The sequence below is a fragment of the Sceloporus undulatus genome, chromosome 2 (assembly GCF_019175285.1).
Source record: "Sceloporus undulatus isolate JIND9_A2432 ecotype Alabama chromosome 2, SceUnd_v1.1, whole genome shotgun sequence".
Classification (NCBI taxonomy): domain Eukaryota; kingdom Metazoa; phylum Chordata; class Lepidosauria; order Squamata; family Phrynosomatidae; genus Sceloporus; species Sceloporus undulatus.
The window spans coordinates 246,167,737-246,195,519 of record NC_056523.1 but is presented as its reverse complement, the minus strand read 5'-3'; the positions used below and the strand labels follow the sequence as shown (position 1 = coordinate 246,195,519).

General features: G+C 41.7%; 3 protein-coding genes across 11 annotated transcripts in view; 2 read left to right on the top strand and 1 right to left on the bottom strand.

Annotated features, from left to right (window-relative positions):
• The window catches only part of OSTF1 (osteoclast stimulating factor 1), a 39,091-nt gene extending 36,212 nt beyond the window's left edge, over window positions 1-2,879 (bottom strand). Inside the window, exon 1 of the mRNA XM_042452463.1 lies at window positions 2,661-2,879. Coding sequence (XP_042308397.1) covers window positions 2,661-2,694 — 34 coding nt within the window. The 5' untranslated portion in view covers window positions 2,695-2,879. The remainder of the gene's footprint in view (window positions 1-2,660) is intronic.
• A 360-nt stretch (window positions 2,880-3,239) lies between these two features.
• NMRK1 (nicotinamide riboside kinase 1) lies at window positions 3,240-18,294 on the top strand. 8 transcript variants are annotated; one of them, XR_006102148.1, is made up of 11 exons: window positions 3,240-3,341; window positions 3,828-3,963; window positions 6,801-6,843; window positions 9,052-9,142; window positions 10,706-10,754; window positions 14,102-14,270; window positions 14,347-14,418; window positions 16,226-16,332; window positions 16,706-16,786; window positions 17,408-17,510; window positions 17,749-18,294. XR_006102148.1 is itself a non-coding variant. In XM_042451772.1 (11 exons), the coding sequence occupies exons 4-11, from the start codon at window positions 6,815-6,817 to the stop codon at window positions 17,434-17,436; spliced, it is 627 nt and encodes a 208-aa protein (XP_042307706.1). In that variant the 5' UTR covers window positions 3,240-3,341; window positions 3,828-3,963; window positions 4,088-4,174; window positions 6,801-6,814; the 3' UTR covers window positions 17,437-18,294. The 8 variants fall into 8 exon arrangements, 6 of the variants coding, with proteins under 6 accessions (XP_042307706.1, XP_042307705.1, XP_042307708.1 ...); XR_006102147.1 differs by having other exon boundaries at window positions 17,654-18,294; XM_042451772.1 differs by adding an exon at window positions 4,088-4,174 and having other exon boundaries at window positions 17,408-18,294.
• A 4,967-nt stretch (window positions 18,295-23,261) lies between these two features.
• Window positions 23,262-26,382, top strand: LOC121924195. 2 transcript variants are annotated; one of them, XM_042455390.1, is made up of 3 exons: window positions 23,262-23,420; window positions 24,130-24,262; window positions 24,366-26,382. In XM_042455390.1, exons 2-3 carry the CDS (start codon window positions 24,159-24,161, stop codon window positions 26,185-26,187), a joined length of 1,926 nt encoding a protein of 641 aa, XP_042311324.1. In that variant the 5' UTR covers window positions 23,262-23,420; window positions 24,130-24,158; the 3' UTR covers window positions 26,188-26,382. The 2 variants fall into 2 exon arrangements, with proteins under 2 accessions (XP_042311324.1, XP_042311325.1); XM_042455391.1 differs by having other exon boundaries at window positions 24,089-24,262.
• The last annotated feature ends 1,401 nt before the right edge of the window (window positions 26,383-27,783 follow it).

Sequence of the window (27,783 nt, the reverse complement as noted above, 5' to 3'; positions counted from 1 at the left end):
AGGATAGGTTCACCGCAAGTAAAAAAATTGATGCATAACAACAATGCAGTCGTTTATGTCATACTTGCCATCATTGCATTCCGTGCTATATGAGAATAATGATTTATGAGTAACATTAGGTAAAGGTAGTGCCTTGACCTAGTGGTAACTAACTGTAGGGGGCGATACTCATCTCCATTATTAAGCCGAAGAGCCAGTGTCATGTGGCCAGCATGACTGCACCAAATGCTGTTACCTTCCCACTGAGAAGTGGTTCCTATCTACTTGCATTTGCGTGCTTTCGAACTGCTAGGTTGGCAGAAGCTGGGACTAGTGATGGGAGCTCACCCCATCATGCAGCACGTGGGCCTCAAACTGCCAACCTTCTGATCTTCTGTTTGTCAGAATAGCTGTCTTAAGCACTAAGCCTCTGCATCCCCTTACAACATTTTTGTTGTTGTCGTTAACTGCGCTTGAGTCGAGCTTAACTCATGACAACCCTGTGGATGGACATCTCCAAGATTCCCTTTCCTCCACCGCTCTGCTTAGCTCCTGTAAACTCACACCAGTGTTCTTCTTAATAGAGTCCATCCATCTAGCCCAGTGGTCCTCAAACTGTGCTCTTCTTTAAGGGATTTTGGACTTCAGCTCCCAGAATCCCAGACTACTGGCCAATATGGCTGAGGCTTCAGGGATGGGTTTTATATGGGATGTGGTTTTAATGTTTGTAATTTTATATTGTCTTTAGCTGATGTTTTAATTGTTTTATGGCAATGTTTTTAGAATTGTTATTGTGGGCTGCCTTGGGTCCCTTTGGGGAGAAAGATGGGATAGAAATTAAACAAACACATAAATAAATAAATAAATTCTGGGAGTTGAAGTCCAAAATCTCTGAAGGGCAGAGTTTGGGAACCACTGATCTGGCCTGTGGCCTTCCTCTCTTCCTCCCTCCCTCCACCTTTCCTAGCATTGCAGTGGACCCTTGTTATCTGCTGGGGTTTGGTTCCAAGATCCCCCGTGGATAACAAAATCCGTGGATGCTCAAGTCCCATTAAATATAATGACATAGCAAAATGGTGTCCCTTATAAAAAATTGAAAATCAAGGGCCTGTTACAGACAGGCCAAAATAAAGCTGCTTCGAGTCACTTTGGAGATATGGTATTTCAATGATGCATGAATCCTAAGAGTCCAAAAGCCACACCAAAGCTGCACTCCAGTCCTTAGAATTGGCGCGTGACTTTGGTGCGGCTTTTGGACTCTTAGGACTCATGCATCATTGAAATACCATACCTCCAAAGTGACTCGAAGCAGCTTTATTTTAGCCTGTCTGTAACAGGCCAAGGTTTGATATTTGAAATTTATACTTTTTTTGGAAGACTTTCAAACCATGGATGCTTGAATCTGTGTATAAAAAATCCGTGTATAAGAAGGGCTGACTGTATTGGGTTTCCCAGTGATTCCTTCCTTCTCCTGATCTGCCCAGAGTAGGAAAGCCTCAGTTTGGTCATCAGCACCAAAAAAGAAGAGGAAGAAGAGGAGGAGGAAGAGGATAATGAAGAAGAGGAAGATGAAGAAGAGGTTGAAAAGAAGAGGAAGAAGAAAAAAAGGAGGAAGAAGAAGATGAGAATGATGAAGAAGAAGAGACCATGGCCAAGTACTGTGTGTGGTGTGGCATGGGAGGCGGTGAATGGGGTGGCTGGCTGTGTGTGGCCCCTTGGGTCTCCCTCCTTTGGCCCCCCTTGGCCTTGGGCAGCTCTGGGAAGGCACCAGAGGCTCCTCAGAGGCTCTTCCTCCTCCGCAGCAGCAGCGTTTGGCCAAAGAGCCCCAAAGGCAGAATGGGTGAGAGGGGAGCCTTGCCCCTGTGTCCCTTCCCCTCCTAGCCCTCCGGACTGGGGCAGTCCCAGCAGCCACGCCCGCCTCGCTGCACTCTGCCTGCTGTGGGGCCAGTCGTCCTTCCTTCCTTCCTTCCTGCCTGCCTTCCTTCTTTCAGGTCGCATCGCAAGGAAGGGAGGAGGAGGAGGAGACGCCGAGGCCACAGAACCCAGCCACGTTTGCAAAAATTATAACAGATTGGTGCATCTGCACTGCAGAAATAATACAGTTCGACACCGCTTTAACTTCTGCTGTGCCATCCTTACAGAATCTTGGGATCTGTAGTTTGCTGCCCCAATGAAGGTCCTTTGGAGGTGCCAGGCACAGAGGCTGCTGGCCAAAGGTCAGGAAGAAACTCTTCCAGAACATGGGCACAGAGCCTTAAAAACAACCCTACACACACACACACACACACACAATGTCTTCCAGCCGTGAAAGCCTTCTGCTTCACACAGCAGCCCACTCTTGGGGCAAAGGAGGCTCAACAGCCCTTGTAAAACTATAAATCCCAGGATGCCACAGGGCGGGGAAAGTGTATGTTGACACTGCTGGGCGTGGAGAGGAATGTGACCCCAGGGAAAAGTGGGGGGAAACCCATAAAGAAAGATCATCATAATAACAACAGCCTTTGTGGGGGGCAGCAGCAGCAGCAGCAGCAGCTTTGGAAGAAAGATCTCTTTCTTTACACTCCGCCTTTCTCCCAGTACAGGGGCTCAAGGCGGCTTACAAATCTCAAACAGTCCCAGTTAAAACCCTAGGAGACACTTCTCTGTCAGAGGAGCAATGAGGGAAAGGGCGCCTCCCTTACCTGGTTTGGCCGGCTTCGGGGGCGGCTTGGACATGGCTGCAGCTGGCCCTGGAAGGAAGGCTCTGGCTTTCCGAAGAAGGGCCCCTGGAGGCCGCCCACCTCCCTCTCTCTCTCTCCCTCCAGGTGGAAGGCACAGCCAAAGCGGCGGGGAGGAAGTGTGGATCGCGCAGCCCTACCGCCCCATTAGCTCTCTGGCGCCGCGCCCTCTAGCGGCCTCTGAAGGACACAACAGGCATTGGGAAAGAGGAGGAGGAGGAGGAGCGAAGTGGCATCGCATCAGCTCTGTGGCGCGGCGCCCTCTGGAGGACGCAGCCGGCATTGAAAAAGGAGGTGAAGGAGGAGGGAAGTTGGCATCGCAGCCGCAGCACCGAAGCAGAGCTGGGGCTCTGCGCCCTCTAGTGGCCACCTCAGGCACTGGGAAAGAAGGGTCGATGGTGGACAGAAGCTGCTCAGGACCAGTGAGCCAATCACAGCGTCCTGCCGTTCTGCCCAAGGTGCTCGGGCTGCCAGTCTTGACCAATCAGAAGGGGCCGTAAGGGACATATTTGCGTAGAACTGGCCCATGCCCCGCCCCTTTCCCTGGAGGTTCTAGAGAGAAAGGGGCGTGGTTTGTTTGTGGCACGAAGTTGGGGCTGAGCAGAGAGTTGGTGGTGTTTCGCATTCAGTGCCCAGAGGAGGAGGGTAAGGTTCCTGGGGTTTCTTTCGTGCCTGGTTGCATAAGAGCCCCTGACGCTGCTGCTGGGGAGGGAAACTGAATTATCTTGTGGGTTATTAATGACAGACCTATTCTTGGGTAGCCATGTTGACACCTCAAAGGCTAACAAATACTGGCTGCATCCACACTGGAGACATAACCCAGTTTGGCACAGCTTTAACTCTTTGTCTGGGTCAAGGTTATGTAATTCTTGGAGTTGGAGTTCGTTGTGGGCCCCACAACAAACTCCAACTCCCAGAATTCCATAGCCTTGAGCCAGACAAAGAGTTAAAGCCATGCCAAACCGGGTTATTTCTCCAGTGTGGATGCAGCTACTTGTATATTCAGCATATGCTTTAAAGTAGGACATACTGCACCAGATATGTCTGTCCCTGGCTTCCGCTCCACCAAATGCATCTGAGGAAGTAGACCGAAGTTTAGGAAAGCTCATGCTGCCAATTTCTTTCTTTCAGTCAGGTTCAAAGGTGCTGCAAGATCTCTCTGTGTACATCCTCTGCCAAAGTCTGTGCTGTAAATACGTTTGATCACAGGACACTCTTCTTTCTGTCCTCCACTGTATGTGAAGAAGACCGCATCTACTCAAAGCAGGTATAACAACAAGCCCTCTTGCAAATGCGGAATCACGCTGTTCACTCTGTATTAAGGGATTTGGTTAGTTAGTTATTTTGAAGAGTGCTGTTTAGATTTCCAAAGGCTCCATTTTTCCTTTCAGGCCTTTTGTGGATAAACCCATGGGAACATGTGTTGGAGATCCGGGCTTCTATTTATAGGTTCCTCTTCCCAGTTTCTGGGTTCCTTGGTATTGTATTGATAAAGTGATACTCAATTTAGCATTTGCATATCCTGCATCCATAACCTGCATGGAAGATTACACTAGTGTGTATAATGCATTGAAAATAGACATTTTCACTTTTCTAACTGTGTGAAAGCTGTCCAGATCTACCACTGTCAGCATGCTTCTTGTTGTTGTGTCCCTAAGCCATTTTCGATTCATGGTGACCCTAAGGAAAACCTATCACAAGGTTTTCTTGGCAAGATTTGTTCAGAGTGGGAGTTGCCCTTGTCTTCCTCAGAAGCTGAGAGAATGTGACCTGCCCAAGGTCACCCAGTAGGTTTCTGTGGCGAAACAGACATTCAAACACTGGTTTCCAGAGTCATAGTTCAGTGCTCAAGCCACTTAACCACACTGGCTCAGTTGCTTAATAGGAAACCAATCACAATGAACTTAATGGGGCTTGCTTTTAACTAAGTGTGCTTAGAATTGTGCTGCAACACTCATTTAAATTCCCATGGTGTTGAATATTCCACAGGGCCCTATGCAAGAAAGCTGTAATTGTAATAGCACTGTTTTCTAGCAAAGTTTTTTCATATATTGAGTATGAACACAATTTTGTCATAAACCCAGGAAAGCCATAAGCCACAATTTTATTTTTGCAGAGATTTTTGGTGATCATTGAGAGTCATTTCATGGGTAAAGGAGAATCAGAATACAACCCAGGGCAGCCTTTTCTCTATATAATGTTCCTCATCTTTGATATTTGTGTTGGTCTTCTGCCCTGTTGACTAGAGCTTCTAAATTTCATCATAATTTACATGCCAGAGAGTTCAGAAGCTCTGTCCTTTAGTTGATGAATAACTTATCAGCAACTCTTTCCAAATGCATGAGAGTTGTTACATTCACTTTTTTGTTTTATTATTTGTACTAATAGTTTTGAATCTGTATCCTATCAGCACTTTCTCAGACATGGGCCTTGAAACATTGATTATAACAAAATGTATCATGTCACAAATACATATGCTGGGTATCTCATCCTTCCCGTATACTCTGTATCTATAATATTTCAGTAACTATTTGTGTGTGCTTGCACACCCTATTTTATGTATCATGTCTGTCTGAAACATTATACATAAAATGCTTCCATTTTGTACCTTGGGCAATCTACAAAGTTAAAGACTTTGTCTGTTTGGATTTCTGGTGGAGATCCACATGTGAATGAAAGCTTTGTACTGTTTTAAGATTCAGCATCGCAGTAAGAAAGAAAAGGAAAGCTTTTACAAAATACACAGGCAGCTAGGAAACTTGCAAACATGCATCGCTTACCCTGCCAAACATTTCTGAAAGAGAACGCTGTAGAGCAGGAGTAGGAACATAGAGTCAGGATTTAGAGGCCTGCTTTATTTTCATACTCTAACAAGTTCCACCAAGTATGAAAGATACAATTTAGAATGAAAGAAGGGGATGCTTTTGAACATATGCTAAGTCTAACATTTTGTTTTTGGTACCATGACAGCAGCATCTTTCCACACAAAAATCAATTCCTGGTTATCCCAAGTTGTCTTTATTTCATCAGTCTAGTTTAGATGGAAAGTCATTTTGATGCTGCTATTGTTAAGTTGTGAGCCAGCATGGCGTAATGGTTGAACGTTGGACTAGGACTCTGGAGGCCATGGTTTGATTCCCTGCTTGAGCATAAAAACCCACTGGGTGACCTTAGATAAGTCACAGACTCTCAGCCTCAGAAGAAGGCACTGGCAAACTTCCTCTAAACAAATATTGCCAAGAAAAACCCATGATAGGTCACCTTAGGGTCACCATGAATCAAAAATGACTTGAAGGCATAAGGACAACATTGTTAACTAGCTGGAAATCAAAAGCTTTTCCTGAACTACTGCAAAACTGAACAGAGATCTGCTACTAGATCTTGACCAACCTAGTTCCCTTAATAGGGGATAGACTTGATATTTGTTTGCTTATGGTGGGAAAAGAATGTGATTTGAGTGACTGGACTGATGACGTTAATAAAAATGATGATACAACAATTGTTTTCTTATTTCATATTCATCCTGTTGCTTTGTAGGTTAAGCATTTCTTTTGGCTTTCCACTGAATGGGCTAAATCCTTTGTTGTCCTATCTAAAACAGGTTCCATTCACTCATTTCAGTGGTGTATTCTAGGTTAGTCGATCACTGGCTTTAACCCAATTATTATAATATTGTATCACCATATTTTATTCATATTAGTAATCACCATGCCAGTTCACACATCCCAGCGACTCAGTATATATTGTATTTCAGTTGCTATACTGATACATGTGGTCGGCACGTTATATGTGTAGTTGATGAGCGTATTGCACGATTTTCAGTTTTTAGCAGTGTTCATGGGAGAGCACATCACCTTTTGATGTTCCCATGTTGTTGAACAATGTTTTATAATGCACCATGTAAAACTCATATCCAGTTTGAAGGATATCCCCTTCATATTCAAAATGGTCAGCTCCTACACTCTATGAAACTATTTAGAATCATATCTCAAATGTAATCTAACAAGATTCCACAAGCTAAACAGAAATAGCTTGTGGAAAACATGTTAATTGTTCCTATATCGTATAATTGATTATATAATAGAAAATCAATTTAATTTTTAGGATATAAAAGAATCATGAAAATTTTGATCATTGGACTTGGAGGGTGAGTGCGAACACATTTCTTCTTCATTTTAGATGTTCAGATTTGTCAATAATTGAATGTAGGATATGGATTAACTATTTCTTTCATCTTCATTTTCACTTTGATTTTGCAGCCTGCTATAGTCTGGCCACATTTTCAATGGTCAGGAGGATGGGCAGGGGAGACCTTGTTTAGCATTATTTCAGTGGGACAGCTCATATCTCATCCCTGTCCCTTTAATTTATTTAGATGATTCTGTAAAGATTTTCATTCCAAAGATTCCAAGGTAGTTTACAATATTGCATATTGAAGCCCATAAATAGAAGAAAATCAAGTAAGACCATAAAATAGTGTAACAAATCTGGGGTCTGATCCATGTGGGCCTTATTCAGATTCTAAATTACAAATGTGAAACTAAATAATGCACATGAGAGCACAATACACACAGGTAATTGATTATTTATGGTTGGCATATGGATATGGGATATAAATAAATCCAGAGGAAAGCTTGGATGCACCTGAATTGATGGGCACTCAAACCCTCACAGTTGTGGTTGTACACTAATGTTTCTCAAGATGCACTAAGATGCTGCTCTGCAGACCCAACAAGTTAGTTGGTGGAGGGTGAAATCTCCTTCCCCCAGAGCAAGAACAAAGGATCTTGCTAAAATATCTCCCTATGATCTTAATGCAGATTGGGAAATAAATTACTTTTCAAGGAAGGGGAAGACATCCTTATCACAGGGATGAAGTAAACAGGACTACTAGACAGCTGCAGATTTGTTTATATCAGACTAGAGCTGTGCTTGCCTGTTACCAGCTAATCTGCATGAGAGGCCTAACAGTGTCCACTGTGCAAGGCAGTATAGGATAATGGGTCAATTTATTCCTAATTCCAAACAATTTTTCTGGTGCCATTTCTTTTTAGAATAGCAAGACATCAATAAAGCAATAACATATTTCATTAAAATCACTCATGGTAACTGGCAAGTCTTAGTGATCAAGAAAATGTCTAAAAAAAACAAAGTAAGTCTTCAGCTTGCACGATTGGAGACATCCTTAGCTGGAGACCTAAGTTGTGACATTGGAGAGATTGCCACATAGTGGATGTCACAGCAGAAAAGGCCCTCCTCTGCACTGTAGCCAAATGAATTTCATTTGGCTGTGGTATCGTAAATAGCTTCTCCCCCACCACTCCAATGCATAAGAGCTGGGCTGATATATGTAGAAGAAAGTGGTCTCTCAGATAACCTTGTCCTGAACATTTTAGGGCTTTAGAAACAAAGAGTTGCCTTTGAATTTGATTTGGTGGCAGCCAGTGTGGGGCTTTCAGTGCAAGGACTTATACAAGCAATATGGCAATCTACCGAGCAGCCTAGAAGTTGTATAATGTACTAGTTGCAGCCTCCAAACTAGGCACAGAGTACCCGTATATTTTCTGCATTGCAGTAGCCCAGTGAACGAATCTTGACAGCCTAAACCTTCCTAGGAACAGCCAAGAAACATATCATCCAAAGCCACAAGGCTATCTGGTACTGGTGCAGCATTTATGCCAGCTTTTTTTATGTTTAAATAAAAGTGATTTCACCCATGCATATTTGCTGCTCCATGTTGGCCTACCTGTCATAATGTCCTCCAGATGTATCAGAGATCACATCTCTCATCAAGTCCAGACAGCATGCCATGTGGCAAAAGACTGAGGACTTTTTATTCACGGGAAAATCCCATGAATAAAAAGCAGCACTAGAATGCCTCTTTATTTATGGGATAATTGTGAGATAATCATGACGTTGCACGACGCAGTGTGATAATCTTTGCATTATTGCACAATATTGATGGGAACATACAGCTATGCTCCAGTCTTTTTTGCCAGTTTGATAAATCCTGTGTTACAGGGAACACACAACCCCCTGCAAAAGGGAGAAACTAGGAATAACCATTCTATATTTGTCATACAGAAGATACTAAAAGGTGTGTGAGAAAGAATGTATGTTCCTATGTGCTTGGATTTTACAGTATGTGCTGTTTTTAAAGAATTAAAAAGTCTGAACAAAGTGTGCCTGTCGGAGTAGAATGTGGATAGTGCCCTTTTGTACAAAAGAATAGGATAAAAATGTTTAAATGAACAAATAACAAAGTTACTAATCTGGACTACTGGAACTGTGCAGTTGCTATTATGTATTGAATAATTTGCTATGCTAGCTTTCTTTCTTCACATATACAATACAGTGTAACAAATGGAGGGAAAACAACTCTGGCAAGAAAGCTTAAGGAACATCTTCCAAACTGCACTATCATCTCTCAGGATGACTTTTTTAAGGTAATAAATTCAAGAGACTAGTTCATAAACTGCACTCCACTTTTAGTTCACTTGGTAAGCAGAATCCTGTTAGATATTCAAGCCAATCCACAATTGCATGAAGGGAAGAAAATCATTTACTCTACCATCACAATTGAATTCCCCGTTGCCTGACTCTGCCAAGCCTTAAGACCTGAAGCACAGAACTTTCCATGGTCAGGATTCCAAACTGAGGCATGTAGTTTATGCATGTAGAGAACACTTCCAAGCTCTAGATTTCTCAGACATGTCAGTGGGGATGCGACCATGAACTACAGCTCTGTCCCCACCATCTGCATTGATTCTAATAATGTGGAGATTGGATGTCTGAGTAGATGTAATGTAGGGGAGGGCAATTACAAAATGGCTGGGGACCTTTTTTACTTTCCCCCAGAGTTCATCGGGTTGTGCCAAACCTTGTACAGGCTCAGCACAACAAAATGCACCCTAACAGCAAAGATTTCAGTCTTCCTACAGACCTATTTTAGATTCCAGCTTTCAGAAAAACAGAAAGTGACCTTTAGCTCACCTCCAGTATTTTCTGAAGTTATTTGTGGCCTAAAACAGGCATTCCCCATGGAGATGAGAGAGCACCATTGACCATTTTTGTATGTGTGTATGTGCCTTTAGGCTGCCTGTTGAGTTATGGTGGCCCCATGGTTTTCACAGGGTTTTCTTAGGCAAGGAATACTCAGAAATAGTTTTGCTAGTTCTTTCCTTTGAATTATAGCTGACAGTACCTGCCATTTTTGGTGGTTTCCCATCCAAGTGCTAACCAGAGCTGACCCAGTTTATCTTCCAAGATCAGATGGGATCTGGTGCCTTCATTTACACTCTTTTTTTCCTGAAGGGTCAGAGGCCCAGTGACTCCACTCTGCCCACTCCTGGTTTGAAGACTTAGTCAGGAGAGCCTTTTTTTTCCAGCAAAAGGGAGTTAGGGAATGTCTCTTCTGTATTCTCCACTAGGCTTCTTGTACTATTGGCCAACTTATCAAATCCTTGATCTTTTTCATCCTCATTATCACCAATTTCATGGCAAAAGTATCCTTGATGAATACTATTTTTAAATAAGGTAATATACATTTTCATGATGCAGAGGACTTTAGGCTAATTAGTGTACAGCTATTAGGAAGTGTTCTTGTGAGTCATGTGAACTGGTGCTTTTCAAAATATATGATGTAGGAGACCTGTGGGATCACTCTCTTCCCATATGCCAGGGACCAGCAACATATTTATGCCCATTGCCTAACTGTTTATTTCTTTCCTGGAAATTTGCTGTGGACCAGCATCAGTTTGTTGACCTCCACTTTGAGTAACACAGTTGTACATTTCTTGTTGCATTAAAATGGATACATGCTTAAAACACTGAATGTTTGTCAGTGCTAATATCATGATGACTGCCTTTGGTATGTGATGCCCACTGTCAGTGCTGCCTGTCTTTCTAGTAAATACTACCACACAGCTCTTAAATAGTTTGACTGATATTTATCTTTTTGCACCTCCAAGTTACCTCTGAAATGTTATTCTTTTCCATTTTTTTTACAGCCTGAGTCTGAAGTGGCTGTAGATGACAATGGTTTTCTGCAGTATGATGGTTAGTAGATGAAATCGTAAATTTATGAGTACAGTTACTGAAACGGAATGTTGCAGTTTTGAAAAGAAGATGTTAATAGCAAATATAACATTCAGATGACCGTAGCTTCTTGCAAATATGGAAGTCTATATAACATTGAGAAGTAATCCTAGTAAAGGCTGCTGTGCTGAAAATACAACAGCTTTCTGGCATGCAAATCAGTAGCCAAGGTATTTAATTTATTTCCAGTTATGTAAGAATGGGTTTCCCTGCTCCTAGACTATTTTATTTGTATCCTCTTTCCCAGCATAGCTCAATTCTGTGCTTGTCATAGTGTGACTCCTTTCGGGCATATAAAGGACATCTCAAGACTCTGCCTTTAAAAACTGAACACCCTGTACTTTGCCATTTTAGAAACAGGGCATATACAGTTTAATTGCTTTAATATTGCTTTTACCTCTGATCACTGGGGATAAATTTGCTTGTTTAGTTCTTGAAGAAAGCTTCCCTTGCTCAACATAAGCCCCCATCTAGAATGCTATAGGAGCAGAGTTTCCCCTGTTTCCCAGGGTTTGGATTCTAATAGTTGTAAAGCTTGTAGTATTAGCTGTTTGGCAATAACTATACCTTGCAGAGAACCAGTTGGTGCTGAAGGACATAAGAAAGGCCCATTACAGACGGGCCTTAAAGTACGGACTCGGTCCGTACTAAGGTTAGGAAGGGGTGTCCCTTCCGGACACCCCTAACCCTAACATGGACTGAGTCCATACAAAATGGTGGCACTCTATGTAGACGGCGCCGCCATTATGGCGTCATGAGCACGCTGCCTCTATACGGGGCGGCGCGGACATGACTTCGTCACTCCACGCTAGGGCGCATAGTGCACCCTTTCCCCGGCCGCAGAAGGAGCTCCTTTTGCCGTTTGTGTCACTGGACGCAGCCTTTAGATGGCTGCGCCCAGCGACGCAGAGGAGAAAGGGGCCAAGCAGCCCCTTTCTCCTCCTCCCTGTCGCCGCCGGGTGTCCTTGGGGCTTGAAGCCTCAAGGATACCCCTTTCCAGGCTGCGGGGAGGTGGCCTTTTGCTGTTTCCCCGCGGCCTGAAAAGCGGCGGATCGGGGCCTCGGAAGCTACCGTTGTGGCAGCTGAGGTCCCGATACAGCAGGGAAAGGCGTGCCTACAGACTGCCCCAATGTAACGCACCCAAGAGATTGTTATTTTTGCCAGCAAGGTAAATTGTGAATGGTAAAAGTTTTTTTGCCAGAATCCTGAACATCCTTCTGAGATCTCACAAAGCTATAATATATGAATGACACAAAGTTTATCTTCACCTTATGACCAGCAATTTGAAAAAGCAGGTCTTAAATTGAGAGGCTGGACTTTTTTTTAAAAAAAATTAGTTTTATGAGTAGATGTGTTTAGCTATTTCTCTTGAGTCCACCCTGCTTTTTGTTACATAGTGGCACAGAGGATTGCCAGTTTTAAGCATCTCTAAAGGCCAATAGAGCTGGGTTAAGATGAAATTGAGTGGGCATCTTCCCGATTTGATCAGTAGGGAAATTCCTTATTATCTTGTTAAGGAGTGAAACCAAAATACACTCTTTGGAGTATAGCAAATGTAACTTGTAATATAAATATATATCCAAGTTTCCCAATAAATGACTTTCCCCTCCAGAAACAAGGAACTTAAACCAAATGTGACATCTAATACATAAAAAGTTAATGAACTTGTTCTACAGCTCTTGCAGAACTAAATATAACCACAAATCCTATGAGTAAGCTGAAATGGTTATAGATATGTATTTTGCAAGTAAATCTGTTGTGCTTGAAGAAGCAAGGACATTTCATTCCAAATATATATAATTAGGTATACAAACTTGAACATACCCAGGACACCTGTGTTCACTACTTCTTGCTATTATTAATATCATCTATCATTCCAATTTGCTCATTGCAGAAAATTTGACAGATTTGAGAACTATAATGAGATATCAGTGTGATCCACTGGTTAAAATGTTGGACTAAAGCTTAGAAGATCCAAGTTCCAGACCTTACTAGAATTTTGAAAGTCAAGAAGTGACATTGGGCCAGATACTGTCAGCTTGACTTATTTCACCTGATTGTTGTGAGAATACATTAGGGAGCAAAAGACATCTTATGCTAATTGGAGGAAATGAATGCAGAATAGAAATGAAACAATATTTGATTATGCTCTGCTCATCTGTACTGGAAAGCACTTCTCATTTATATAGCATAGCTCTCTTTCCTGGCTATTTATTTTAATCTTCAATGAATAACATCAAAATTAAAGTCTTAGGCCCGTTACAAACGGGCATAAAATACGTCCTCAGGATGTACTAGGGTTAGGAAAAGGCGTGCTTTACACACACCCCTAACCCTACTACGTCTTGAGGACATACAAAATGGCAGTGCCCATGTAGAACGGGCGCCACCATCTTGACGTCACGGACGCATAGTGTCTGCACGTCGCGCAGCGGAAGTCATGCCGCGAGTATGCAACTAGTGACTAGCAGCGCCACTTCTGGGGTGCAAAAAGAAGCGCCATTTTGGGGGTTCTTTTTGCTGCGTCTGGGAACCGCGCGGTTTGACTGCTGCAGTTCCCAGACACAGCAACCAGCGGTGCCGGCAGAGCGCCATATTTGGGTGCTCTGTAACACATCTTAGTTATTCTAGTTTAGTTCCCATGCCCTCTTGGCTTCTCTACCAGTGCTAGATCTTAGATAATGAAAATACAGTCTGCCTTTGAAGGGGTTAGAGGCACAGGACTCTCATGGAAGTAGAAAAACCACAAATACCTGTAGGCCCCCAAACCATATTTTACATGCAAAAATATCTATATTAGTGGATGGTTGAGCCTGGCTCTGCATGCATTCCCTTGCTCACTCACTCTCGGAAAAGGATGGGAAGAGGTAGGACAAAGGAGCTTAGCCCATTCCCCTCTGCTGTCCGTGCAAGTGAACAAGAGAAAATGCTCTCTCTCTCCTCACACTCCCTCTCCCATTTGCCTCCTAGCCTGCAGGAGAGAGCAAGCAAATATGTGTGCAGCCAGACCCAGATACCCTACCAGTTTGATTTCCTTCCAGTGACATCGGTGTTATTGACACCTCTGTTAAAAATGGCATAGAGCAGCAGCAAAGGTGGTAGGAAATATAGTAATCTATGAATAATCAAATCCATGAATGTTTAACCTGCAAATATGGAGAGGCAAATGTAGCTCCATTTTAAAGGAATTTCTCCTTTCCCCGTTCTTCTCTTTATGTACCCAAGCATTAACTGAAGTGTCTCATGAATGGAAATCATGCAGGCCTTGAACCTCAATCTGAACATTAAAGGCAAAATGTGTCTTCTAGTTCTTGATGCCTTGCACATGGACAGAATGGTGATGAACATACACTCTTGGATGACAAACCCAGAAGACTCTGTGTTGACACGACCACCGGAAAGGACATATGATGATCAGAAAAGAGCTGAAGATATGCGTATCTTAATTGTTGAAGGTTTCCTTCTATATAACTACAAGTAAGCCATGTTAGCAAGTTACAGTAAATATTCCATAGCAAACAAGCACATCTCATTTACCCCTTTATTCTTGCAGGCCTCTCAGTGATATATGGGATAAAAAGTATTTCCTAACAATTCCTTATGAAGAATGCAAAAGGAGGAGAAGGTATAGTGCTCCTAAAAATGAGTGCCTACTATATAATGGTCCTTTGACTATGATTGCAACCTGCCTGCTATGGCTTAACAAGAGGAACGTTTTGGAAAAGGTGGAAAACATCTTTCAACTCAAGGCCACAATCCATTTCAGAAAGTTTGGGGGAGCATTTTGGTCATGGGCTGTGCCAAGGGCAAAGCATGAGAACAAAATAATAGCATATTTTAACTTAAAGCCTTTATTGTTGGTAACTAAGCCTAACGAGAAGCATTCCAACCTTTTAGAATAAAAGGAGAAATTTGTACAAAAGTTAGCAAATTGCCACTTATTTCATGGAGAAAACAGATATGGACATCTGGGGAATACCAAAGTGGTGCACTGTAATCTCAGGAGGATTAGATTAGGCCCTCAAACCCTGCGGTTCACCAACTATAATTTAAAGCTTTTAAAATCCTGCTCTATACAAGCTAGAAAGGTATGATTTGGAGCTGGACTCTTTGCTGAGACGGCCTAAGTTAATGTGTGGTTATTCCAAATCTTACCAAGTTCACTGAGTATTATTCCCAACTACATCTACAGCCTCAGACTTTGATTCTTAAACACATGTCCTTCAAATTAAGTTCTGTAGCAATAGTGGGCAAAGTGTGTCCACCGCAAATGATTTGAACTATAGCTCCCATTAACCAGTTGTGAGGAATGCTGTAAGTTACAGCCCAGTAATAGTTTGAAGGCTGCATTTTGTTTACCCCATTCTGCTAGGACTTGCTTAAAATGGATATGTTCTAAGTCACGATGACAAATCCAGTTTAAGAGCTTTTTTTTGCAATAACATTATATACAGTAATGTGAAACATAGACAGACATTAATACTCACGCACAGAGTCATGTCCCTTGACCACATACAGATATGAAAGAAATTATGATATAGGATGGACCAGGTTTCCTGTCTTAGACTGGGTAGTGTCTAGATAGGTTGGACTACACTAAAATGGTGAAGGGTCTGGAAACCATGTCCTATGAGGAATGATTTAGGGAGCTGGGGATGTTTAGCCTGGAGAAAAGAAGGTTAAGAGGTGATATGATAGCCCTTTTTAAATATTTGAAGGGATGTCATGTTGAGGAGGGAGCAAGCTTGTTTTCTGCTGCTCCAGAAAACAGGACCTGGAACAATGGATGCAAACTACAGGAAAAGAGATTCCACCTCAACATTAGGAGGAACTTCCTGACAGTAAGGGCTGTTCCACAGTGGAACACACTCCTTCCTCGGAATGAAGTGGAGTCTCCTTCCTTGGAGGTCTTCAAGCAGAGGCTGGATGGCCATCTGTTGGGGATGCTTTGATTGAGATTTCCTGCATGACAGGGGGTTGGACTAGATGGCCCTTGTGGTCTCTTCCAATTCTACGATTCTATGATTCTACAACTTCCATTGACCCAAGGCTAGTCCCTGTTGTCAAAGGCACATTGAATTAGATTGTGGGAGTTGTAATCTAATAAACCAGAAAGCTGTTACAGAGTTGGCTAACTAGGTATACAGTACAGAAACTACAGGGTAATAAGTTGCTAAATGTCTATAGAAGGCACACCTGAATAAGCCAGTTGCAAAATTCAAAGCTGAATTAAAGTAACCTGTGCTACCTAATCCTACCTAAACTGCTAGAACAAAAACATGAAGATAACATTTAGTAATTACCACTCTGGGGTACTTTTCTGTAGTACTTACAAATATTAGATCTTCCTGCCCAAGACTTTCAGTATCTCATACAAAGGTTGTGAATATGCAAGGTGTACAAGTGAAGCTTCTATCTATATTTTTATGTAGCAACAGAGTTTATAATCCACCAGACACACCAGGATACTTTGATGGACATGTATGGCCCATGTATCTGAAGCACAAGAGAGAAATGGAAGAAAATGAAACTGACATAGGTATGGCAACTGTTTTCAAATACATGGAGGTCATCCAAGTATAGGGTGTTGCTATAAGTTGTTTAGTTCTATATGAAGGATGGATTTGCCAGAATGTTTCAATATTTGTCTGAAACAGATAAGATGGAGGAATAAGAAAGTTAATAGCTAAAGATAGACTTTTTCCTCCCTGCAGCCTTATATGAATGGATGTTGGTTTATGCTAGCTGTAATTCTAAGTGACAATTGTGAATAGCACATAATGCAGAGCTGTTATTTACAAGACAAATCCATTTGGTTAGTTCCTCTTGTATATGTTCCTCTGAAGACAGTTTATATTGAGAATTTCTGGCTCTATTGAAAGTGATTGGATCTTTCACTCTTTTGCTTACAGTTTATTTGGATGGAATGCAATCACAGGAAGACCTCTATTCAAAAGTATATAGTGATATAGTACAGGAAATGAAAAAGACAGGTGAGTGCTCAGCATGGTCTGAGATGAGCTTATATTGAGAAAAATATCATATTTCATATTTTGTAAAATTCAATATAGCTTATATATGGAAGACGACCAAACAATTTTATAAAATAGTGTAATAGTGCATAGGGTTCCAGCCTTATTGTTTTCAAAACTATTATAACATGTTTTAAAGCAAATGATACATGTTTTGCTGTCATGTGTCTTCAAATCACCTCCACCTTGTGGCAACCCTATCATAGGGTTTTCTTGGCAAGATTTATTCGGAGATTTGTCATTACCTTCCTGAGAGGTTGAGAGAATCTGACTTGCCCAAGGTTGCAGAGTGGGTTTCCATGTCTGAGTGGGGATTTGAAACCTGGTCTCCCAGAGACGTAGGTGAACACTCAAGCCATTTTGGCTTTAAATGATATGATACTATTGATAATATATATTGACATTTTAGTTGTTTGTCAAAAATAATTCTACACTCAATTTGATATTTGTACATTTTGAAATTCTAGCAAACATGAGGACATAAAAATAAAATTGGAAACATACATTGGTTACAAAAGCTGCTGCTAGCACTGTGTTTGTGAACTAATTATTCATTTGTTTGTATTATTCTTTCTCCCTCAGGTGAACAAGGCACTACTATGCGTGTATAAATTCATACTCCATAATGAGAACAACCATGAAAATATTTATGCATTTGTTGGGGCTAAAAGGATGTTTTAAGAAGGTAACTGAAACCCTTACAAAAAGTAACACCACACAGCCTGTATGCCATAGCGTCCTAGTGGATCTGTCATCCATCTCTTTCCTGTTGGAGATGATAAATATATGCAGTGGTGCCAATCATTAATTTTGGAATTCTTGTTCTAGTGCCTTAAAACTCCCAGGTTCTGAGTGGAAGAAAACTCCTATGATCTTTACTTCCTCTCCTAGACACCAAGTTACTCAGCTATTTCTGTTTCTAGCTTTCTGCAACATCAGCGAAGGTGTATTCATCATCTTCTTCACCTGAAGCTATCAAAGGGATTCAAGTTTGCTTTTGCTCTGTTGTTCTCTCAGCTTTTTAGTTTTTTTCCATTCTACTACCCAATAATACTTCTACTCTCCAGAAGAAAGAATGCTATTCAAACAATGAAAGACATAACAAATAGGGCCACCTTGGATGGATCATTTATGTACTTTTAAAAGATTGGAAATCTAAGCTATTCCAGTTGACTGAAATCTGCATAGCATCAAGAGAAATATTTTTAATTTTTTAAATAAATATAACTCAATTTTCAATGACTGAGTTCTTTTACACTCTAAAAGCATGATAATCCATTAATTACAGATATCTCAAGATATCCTCTGTTGTTAATCCTGAATGGATACCAATGTATTGATTGTCCATGATGGATTACCCCATTTTCATCTCCCAGGCTGCCAGATAAATATCTTACACAGAATACTTTTCTGTTGATATTGTGTTTCCACCTGTGAACCCTTTCCTTTTGCAGAGAATAAATTAGGTTTCTTAATACAGTGCAGAAATTAGTAATTGAGATATTGTAAGGTCAGCATTTGTAGTAATGTATTTTTAAACAAGAGTTTTCTTTTTACTATTTCTACTATTTCTTAGAATAGTTATACAGCTTGTTCTCTGTCTCTTCCTATATCTGTAATGGTGCAAAGCCACTGGCACTGTATGAATAAGTCACATAGTTCTCTTTAAATATCAAAGTCTAGCTTTAGCTAGATCAAGGTTGTACCGATTAACTTTTTCATCTAATTGATTTTTAAAAATGCACCACAAAAGGTAGAGGTGAATTATCCCATAACTGAATAATGCTGAGTTTAGAATTAAACTACAGCACAAGCAGTTTTCTGTTGTCTGCCATTAAAGGTTACAAAATCCTGGCTATTTTAAAATTTTATAAAAGATTTAGAAAGTCTCTTATTACAGGGTTGTAATTGAAAGACATTTATTTAATAATATAGATTGGGAGGCTTAGCTTCTGAATTTGGGGAGCTACCGTAATGCCATGTTGAGCTACAGGCCTGTTACTGAAAACAAATAAATACATGTCCTAACAGTGTTGCCATCAAAAACTTGTTTCCCCTAGGAATTCTCTCATCTCTTGTCACTTTTATGTTTTGCCTATGGTATTTGCATTCTTATGTAGAATGGACAAAGGGCATGCCACACTGGCTTGTGATGGGTCAAGGTGCTGAAGGAAACATTGGGGGGTGCACACATGGTATGTCCTATGCATGTGCATGGACTCAAGCTTGTCCTCCAGTTGGTGTGGGTGCTCTGCTGTCATATTTTAACTGTTCTCTAGCCAGGGACAAGTTCTTCCTGTACATCTTGTGTGCTTTGCTTTATTGGATCGGCAAATATAACCTTCTGCATAGATGAACTGCAGGAGTAGGCAACTGTGCTGCTCTGATATTTTGGGATACATTAATTAGCCTTAGTTAAGCATATCCAACAGTGAGGAATTATAGAGGCTGCATTGCAAACATCTATGAGTAACTGGGTTCTTGTACTGTTTCTGCCACAATCTTAACATGAAATATGGGGGAAAAATATTTTTCAACTGTTTGTGGAAATCTAAAATCATTACATACAGCGTTTGACTTTCTGTTTGCAGTTATTCTTTGGAAAGAAAAAGCAGACCACAAAGGGGAAATGATCTCTTCCAGGAACACTAAGTTCCGCTTAATCAGATCATATCTGTTTGAGTTAAGCCCTCTCTGTCCCTATAGTTTTGTAATCCGATGCACACTTCAGTCCATTGAATGCTTTGTTCAGTAGGTTTGCAATCCTATTAAACTCAGTGACAAGATAGGGTCAAGGCCACAGTCAGCACTGGAACGGTGGACTGTAGTAGGGTTTCAACTCTGAACCCACACTTCTGTACATATATATGCATTACATAGTGAAAGAAACTGGGATGTGCAACAACAGTGCATTTAAATAAAACCTGTTTAATGGAACATAATCTTCCCTGTTCTTCTTGAAATAGAAGTCTAAAGCTGCTGTGGCCACTCTTGCTTCAACATGAATGGCTCAATGCATGTAAAATGTGAATAGCTTAATTCACGATCAAATTTATCACAGCTTGTCAAAGCATTTTTGAGATAAATCAAGACACTCTTCAACTGTATTGAGCAAAGATGGTTATCATCAGTGAGAACTTTAAAAAATGAATGGGGAAAAAATGCAGGGGACGCACATGCATGGCTCGATTTAGGACTAATATTTATACCTGATATCTACCCTCTAGGTACTTATAAGGTTGTGGATTTGGGCGGGACTTTCCTGGTTTTTAGGGGTTTGGGAAGGTCCTGTCCCGCTATTTAAATTTCCCTGGGTTTTGCCTAGGCTGCCACTATTACGGCCACTGCTGCTGCAGCCGCCACCTGCGGTGCCTCACTCGCCGCTCACCCCCCTCTTGTACGCCCACACGCAGCAGGGCTAAAGGAGAAGGAGCTCCTCCTCTTCTTGAGGCTGGCCAATAGCTGGAACAGCCCACCCCTGCAGGAGCTTGTGACTGCTGGCAGGGGGCGGGCTGTTCCAGCTCCTCTGCCCCCATTGCCCAGCATCAAGAGGAGGAGCTTCGGCTTCTCTATTTAGCCCCGTGGGCTGGGTGCACAAGAGTGGGGCGAGTGACTGGTGGTGAGCGGAGACTGTGGAGGCGAGGTGGCGAGTGAGGCAGCGGTGAGGCAAGAGAGGCGGTGGCAAACAAGGTGGTGAGGCAGCAGTGAGGCGGCTTGGCAAGCAAGAGAGGCGAGCGGCGGCAGCAAGACCGAGTAGGTCTCTGGGGGGACTGTGGGTGGGAGAGGAAAGGGCCTTTTCCTGGTGCCACATGGTGCCATTTTCAGCCTTCTAAGCCTCTGGGGGGACTAGGGACTGTAGTTTTGTGAGTCATTGAGCCTTCTCTGTCAGAGAGCTCTGAGGCCAGCATAAATTACAACTCCCAAGCCCTAAGCCAGGGCAGTTAAGGTTGTCTCAAACTGGATTATTTCTGCAGTGTGTTTTGGACCTGGGGCTGCATCCACACTATGGAAATGATTTGGTTTGAGCCCGCTTTAAGGGCCATGGCTCCAGGCAATGGAATTCTGGGAATGGGAGTTGACACAACAGAGACTGCCTTTGGCTCAATGCTACGAATGCCTGGGAACTGTAGTTTGCAGTTGCACCAGAGACTGAATGATATCCAGCTTAAAACTGAAAAGCACTTTGAATTGTGTCTGGAAACAGACCATAAGGCAAACCTATCATGGGGTTTCTTGACAAGATTTTATTCTAAAGAGGTTTGCTGTGGCCTATCGCTGAAGTTGAGAGAGTATGACTTGCCTAGAGCCACCCAGTGGGTTTCACAACATTGACTCATACTATATTTGTTATTTCCAACCTTTTTGGTTCATCTGGAGTCGGACATTCATTATGATTCTTCACATATATAGTCTACCTTTCAGGATTACACCTCAAGAACGTTCACACATATTAAAACATTCTATGCTAACAAATTATATATACAAATACAGTAACATCCAAAATCTACAAAGCAGTGATACCTTTATAGGACCAACCAAAATGCACAAAATATATGATTGCAGGCTTTCAAAGCTCCACTGACGACTTCATGAGGCAAAAGTGTGAAAAATCCAACAGAAGGAAGAAAGAAAATATGACGGTGTTGGAGTCATAGGCCTATACTTTGTCAAGATATTGTTAGTTGTTCTTAGTGTAGATGTGTTACCCATGCTGCTTCATATAAATTTTGGTATAAATGATAACCCTTAATGACCCCTAGATGAACTCTAATAGCCTATCCACCATTGCCAGCAAGGCATGAGGACATGTACACACACCCCTGAGGGGCACCCACATCATCATATCTAGGAAGTCGCATAAGAGGATTATCATATGACCAGGAAGAGCAAATGTTTGCCTTGCCTGAGGCTCTTGCCCCCTCCCAGGGTCTGTTGTCCAAGCAGCTTAAGACCACTAAGACAATCAGACAGGTGAAAAGAAAGTAATTAAACACCTTTGTTCTCACCATCAAGCACCTTTGCCAGAAGCAAGATTTTGCCTATAAATATCATCAGATTTGCCTGTTCACTGGGCCTGTCTGGATTTCAGGGGGAAGCTATGTCCCTTTGAATCCTGGCTCCTGGCCAGTCATTCCATGACTGAGCCTCATGCCATCCTCATCATATTCCATTTGGATTCCTGGAGGGAGTCTACATTCTGGTATGTATCACCCCAGTGATGCCTAAAATCCTATTCCATGCAAACCTATGCTTTTCCTGAGCCTTGTATGTGTGTGTGTATGCTAGTGAATCGTATGTGTTTTTCCCTTATAAATAAATTGGTTATTAATTCTAGAAGTCTGTCTCAGCTCCACTTATTGGGATCCCCTGGTCTACAGGAGGCGATTCTGCAAGGGCCGTCGTAGCAGGCCCTCCTTTTGCAATATTTGAGCTAATAACAATAAAATTCCCCTAAACGGACCCTTGGCTACAGATGGTAGCAACAACAGAGGGATAGCGATGTAGACAGAGGCCATTCCTCCTTTTTTGCTATGACAGAGACAACCTGGATCTTAAAGGAGGTTTCTTTTTGTGCTGCTAATGGAGATTAAAGTTTATTTTCTGGACTTTACAGCTCTTTGTCTCCAGTGGGAGGAAAGAGCCCTTGCTCACTTAAAAGCATTGATTTTCTATAAGCTTCTATTGCTAATTTATATAATTACTAAACTCACGATTAACTCTGGCCTGTTACAGACAGCCAAAATAAAGCTGCTTCGAGTCACAGTGGAGGTATGGTGTTTCAATGATGCATGCGTCCTAAGAGTCCAGAAGCCACACCAGTCCTTAGGGCTGGAGTGTGGCTTTGGTGTGACTTCTGGACTCTTAGGACGCATGCATCATTGAAACACCATACCTCCACTGTGACTTGAAGCAGCTTTATTTTGGCTGTAACAGGCCATAAGGTATTGACACTGCTAAATAACAAATGTTACTTTCAAACTCTTGTTGTGATTTTTCTCTCAACCTCTCAGCTAGTATCCTAATATTCTCTACACAGTGACTTTAGTTGTACACATACAAAACAACAAAAAACGAATCCCCCTATAAACACCCTTAGTCCCATTCGCTGTCCTCCACACTCTTCGTCGTTCCAGGCATCTACAACTGCAGTTTACGCTTTTATCTCTTCTTCAAGACAGTCTCATCATTTTCCGTACTGCTCTAAATCGTTTTCCAGTCCAGCTAAGCCTTCTGCTCTCCATTCCGCCTTAAGCACTCTATTCCCCAATCCACCTTAAGCACTGTGTTCTCCAATCCTCCTTAGATGTTCTGTTCTCCAGTCCACCTTAGTTGTCAGTTCTCTGGTCCACCTTAAGTGCTCTGTTCTCCACTCTACTGTAAGCGCTGTGGTTTTGCAGTCCACCTTAAATGCTCTATCTACCATCTTGGGGGGGGGGATGCTTGCACATCCGGGTCAAGGGTGGCTCCTTTTCCAGTTTAGCAAGTTGCAGTTGGGGGCTAACTCCTTCTGCACTTCGAAGTCTCCCAGCCCCTCAACACGAATCGTCCTGACCGATTTTTCCCAAATCTCCTTCGCTAGTTTATAGGGATTTACGTAAGTCCATAGATGCTTTGTTATCATTGTTCAAATACCTGAAGCAGCCTTTACAGTGTCTGCTTCCCTGGTCTCTGCTTACTCTGATAAATTTGGTTCCATCCATCATGCCAATACTTGGAGGAGGGGAGTTGTTGTGCAGATTCAGTCCTCAAAAGAAACCACTTAATAAATGAGTGGATGTATTAGTTGCCGTTTCTCGGAAGGTAAAAATTGGGTGGCAGTCCTGATATCACTATCAACATCATCATCATCATCATCTTTGCCAAATAGAAAACTTGTATTCGCATTGAAAGCACCCAAAGTGGATTTTTAATGCTTTCAATGCAAATGCAAGCTTTCTATTTGGCAAAAGATGATGTTGATGTTGATATCAGCCTCTGGGGGGAGGAAGGGATGTAGCTGCTGATGCCACACCTTAATCATCATTAACATCGCCACCCCAGGGCATTCTTGTTTTGCTCCACTGTAATTGCCATGGCTCAGTGTTATGGTGTAGTAAAAATTAGTAACCACTGACTTATCTGCTCCAATGGGACTCTGGGAATGTGCGTTTGCTTTTGCGTCCAATTTGGATGCCAAACCAAAAGTACGTTCCCAGAGTTCCATGATCCAAACGGTCTGAGTTATATTATTATTATTATTATTATTAAAATTTATTTCTATAGCGCTGTAATTATACACAGAGTACTGAAATATGCCCTTGTAGTTTTTGTTAGACTCTTCAGACTCGAGAGCATGGGTCCCAAGAGGAGGACAAAGTTTAATGAGGAATACACCAGAGAGTTCCCATCCATCAAGCGGGGGCGCACCGAATTCGAAGCCACATGCGTTCTGTGCAAGTAAGTTCATACTGTAAGCTAAGTGAAAATGAAAATCGTTAAACATTGCTCCATTCCTAAATGTTACTCATGTAACATCATTTTTCCACCTTCATTTTCACAGTGCTTCTTTTTCCATATCACATGGTGGGCGAAATGACATAGCCTGTCACATTGCAACCATGAAGCATGTGAATGCTGCTGCAAGATGTCCTCCATCCACCGAACAGCAAACATCATTTTGTGCATCAAACAGATCGGAAGCACATGAGGTTGCTATAGCAGAGGCGACCTTTGCCTTTCACACTGTAAAGCATCGCCAGTTGTATAATTCAGCAACATGTACAAGCAAGCTGATGTCGGAAATGTCTGGGGACTCTAAAATCGCTGAAACATTTTCAAGTCTGGAAACCAAAACTGAGGCGGTGGTGAACAATGTAATTTCGCCTTGCATTCAGTCTGATTTAAAGGAAAGCCTTGACAAATGTGGTTATGTTGGTGTTAGTACAGATACTAGCAACCATAACTACCACAAGATACTCCCAGTGATTGTACAGTACTTTGACAAAGAGGAGGGTGTTCAGTCAAAGCTTTTGGAATTGGTGGAATTGCAGAATGAAAATGCTGACACTGTTTCAGAATACCTTCACAGTGTTGTTGTACGTCATGGAATTGATGGGAAAATTAGCTCATTTGGGGGAGACAACACAAATACCAATTTTGAAGGTTTGGCAAGGAAAGGGAAAAACAATGTTCTTACCAAATTTCAATGTAAGCTGGGAAGAACAATTGTTGGAGTTGGGTGTCCTGCCCATATTTTGCACAACTCCATACAAGCTGGAGCTGACCACCTTTCAATTGATGTTTACTCTATCATAGAGAAGGTGTATAATTACTTTTCTATATACGCTGTTAGGGTTGCATCACTTAAGGAATATTGTGAGTTTGTGAATGCAACATACCATGATCTCTTGAATCATGTAAAAACTAGGTGGTTAAGTCTATTTCCAGCAATTGAGAGGTTCTTACAGATGTTTGAACCACTGAAGTACTATTTTTTGTCTCTGGATAAATGTCCAGTTCATCTGCAATCCTTTTTCTCCGATGAAGCTGGGGAGGCCTATTTTTGGTTCTTACGTTCACAAATGAGTCTCTTTCAAATAGCTATAAGCAGAATTGAGAGGAAAGACATTTCTGTTAATGAAGTCAGAATGATTTTAGAGGGTGTAATTAAAACCTTGAACGAAAGACATAGTCAAGCCTTTATTTCGTCGAAGGTAAAGACTTTGTTAGCTGATGTACCTGAAACAAGAGCTGTAAAAATTAGAAATGAATGCATGTCATGTTATGAAGAAACCATCAGTTATCTGTCAAAATGGAGCGAGTCTCTCTCTGAACTCAAACATTTTGATTGGCTACTTTTGGAGAGATCAGTTTCGTGGGAAGAGGTAGAATGTACTTCTTTGTGGCTACAGAAAAATAGCTATTGTGAGATTGATGAAGCAAGGTTGTTTGATCAGCTGACAAAACTGCAGTCATTTCTAACTGAGAATCTAACAGATTCTGATTTGGACAGTTTGGCACACAAGAGGTGGGTTTTATTTTTTAAAAGCTGTGTTTCAGAAGAACAATATTATGAGCTTCTGAAGATAGTACAGTTTTACTTCTCTCTTCCAGGGCATAATGCCAATGTAGAGAGAGTTTTATCACTGATGAATGCCCAGTGGACTGATGAGAGAAATAGATTAGCTTTGCCATCTCTTTCGGCCATTCTGGATATACAGTACAACATGGCTAATGTAAGTTGCTCTGATTTTTACAAACTCATGAGCAGTGAAGAAAAGTCAAAGTACCTTGACCAAATACACACTCCTGAGGAGTACAGTTGGTGCAAGAAACCTAAAACTGAAGGGGAACTCACTTATGAAACCACCGTGATATGTTAAATATGCAATACAGCCATGTGTTTACCCTGTTAACTGTTAAACCCAAAGGGTTTGTTTATGGAATAAGCAACTGAAATATGTAAGAAGCTATTTTAGATATAGCCATGTTAAATGTTAAAACCATCTTAACTATTAAAATGTGGTGTGTGTTTTTGGGTAAAACTGAAATTTACAATAAAGTAAGCCATGTTAAATACCAAAATGTGCTGTGTGTGTTTTGGGATTGGGGGTGGGAGTTGGCCAGAAAGGAAGTACATTTCTGCTATCTGTCCAGGAATAATGTCAAAATGCCCTCCATTTTGAGCATAAGCATGCGTTTATATTAATGCTTTTTAAATGTATTAATTCTTTTGGTTTTTAGTTGGTCATGTCTTCCATTTCTAAAAAATGTCTTACAATTGGGCCTAAAATTTGTCCTACATTCATCCTACATTTTTCCTATATTTGTCCCGGTTTGGAAGTAGACAGTTATGGCAACCCTAGGGACTTAGTGAATTAACAATGGGATTCCAGACTGGTTGGCGGCTTTAACTTTAGGGTTACAAGAACAATGGCCTGTTACAGACTGCCAAAATAAAGCTGCTTCGGGTCTCTTTGGAGGTATGCTGTTTAAATGATGCATTCATCCTAAGAATCTGGAAGCTGCACCAAAGCTGCACTCCAGTGCTTAGGAATGGAGTGTGGCTTTGGCGCGACCTCCGGACTCTTAGGACCCATGCATCATTTAAATAGCATACCTCCAAAGAGACCCAAAGCAGCTTTATTTTGGCAGTCTGTAACAGGCCAATGCTTGGTTTAGGACAACCCTATGAAATCACCTGGGTGACCTTGGGCAAGTCACATGCTCTCAGCCTCCAGCGGGGAAAGCAATGGCAAACCTCTGAACAAAACTTACCTAGAAAGGTTCACCTTAAGAATTGCCATAAATTGGAAACAACTTGAAGGCACACAACAAAAAAGGATAGAAGGACAAGGAGGTTAGCTGGGAACATGGGAGTGAATAGGCAGGGAATATTGGCTTACTTGCCTTGGTGTAATGAAACCTATTTTGTCTACAGTGTGAAAGGATATGCAGAAAGCCTGGCATGGGAAGGAAAGAGCAATCAGCAAACCCATTCAGCTTTTATTGGAACATCACCGAGGTCTTACACATGTCCTGGGTCTACATTTCTTCCCCATGGGAAATCTCCCTGTATTCCAAAGGTTATCATGACCTCTGAAAAATGCTTGTCTCCAAATATGAGAATATGAAAATATGGAGATCCCAATTGTAATTCAGGGTATGTAAACACTACACAAAAAGACAAAGAGGGGAGGCCCATTTTGGGTGCGGAGAGGATTTTTTATTTATAAAGTTTTAATCCGGGGTGGAAATTGTGGCTTTCCTTCTGGCTAGGTTTGCTAGGACTGCTGGCAGCTGCAGTCCAACATCTATTAGGATGCACAGTTCCCAACCCTGCATCATAATGGCTCTAGTTAGTGCAATCTGGAGTGCCTGAGGTAGCGAAGAGGGAAACCAGATAAGGCAGCACAAAGAGAACAAAGCAACACATGCAATATTTGCAATATTTCAGAGGTTGGCCTCTAAAACACTTG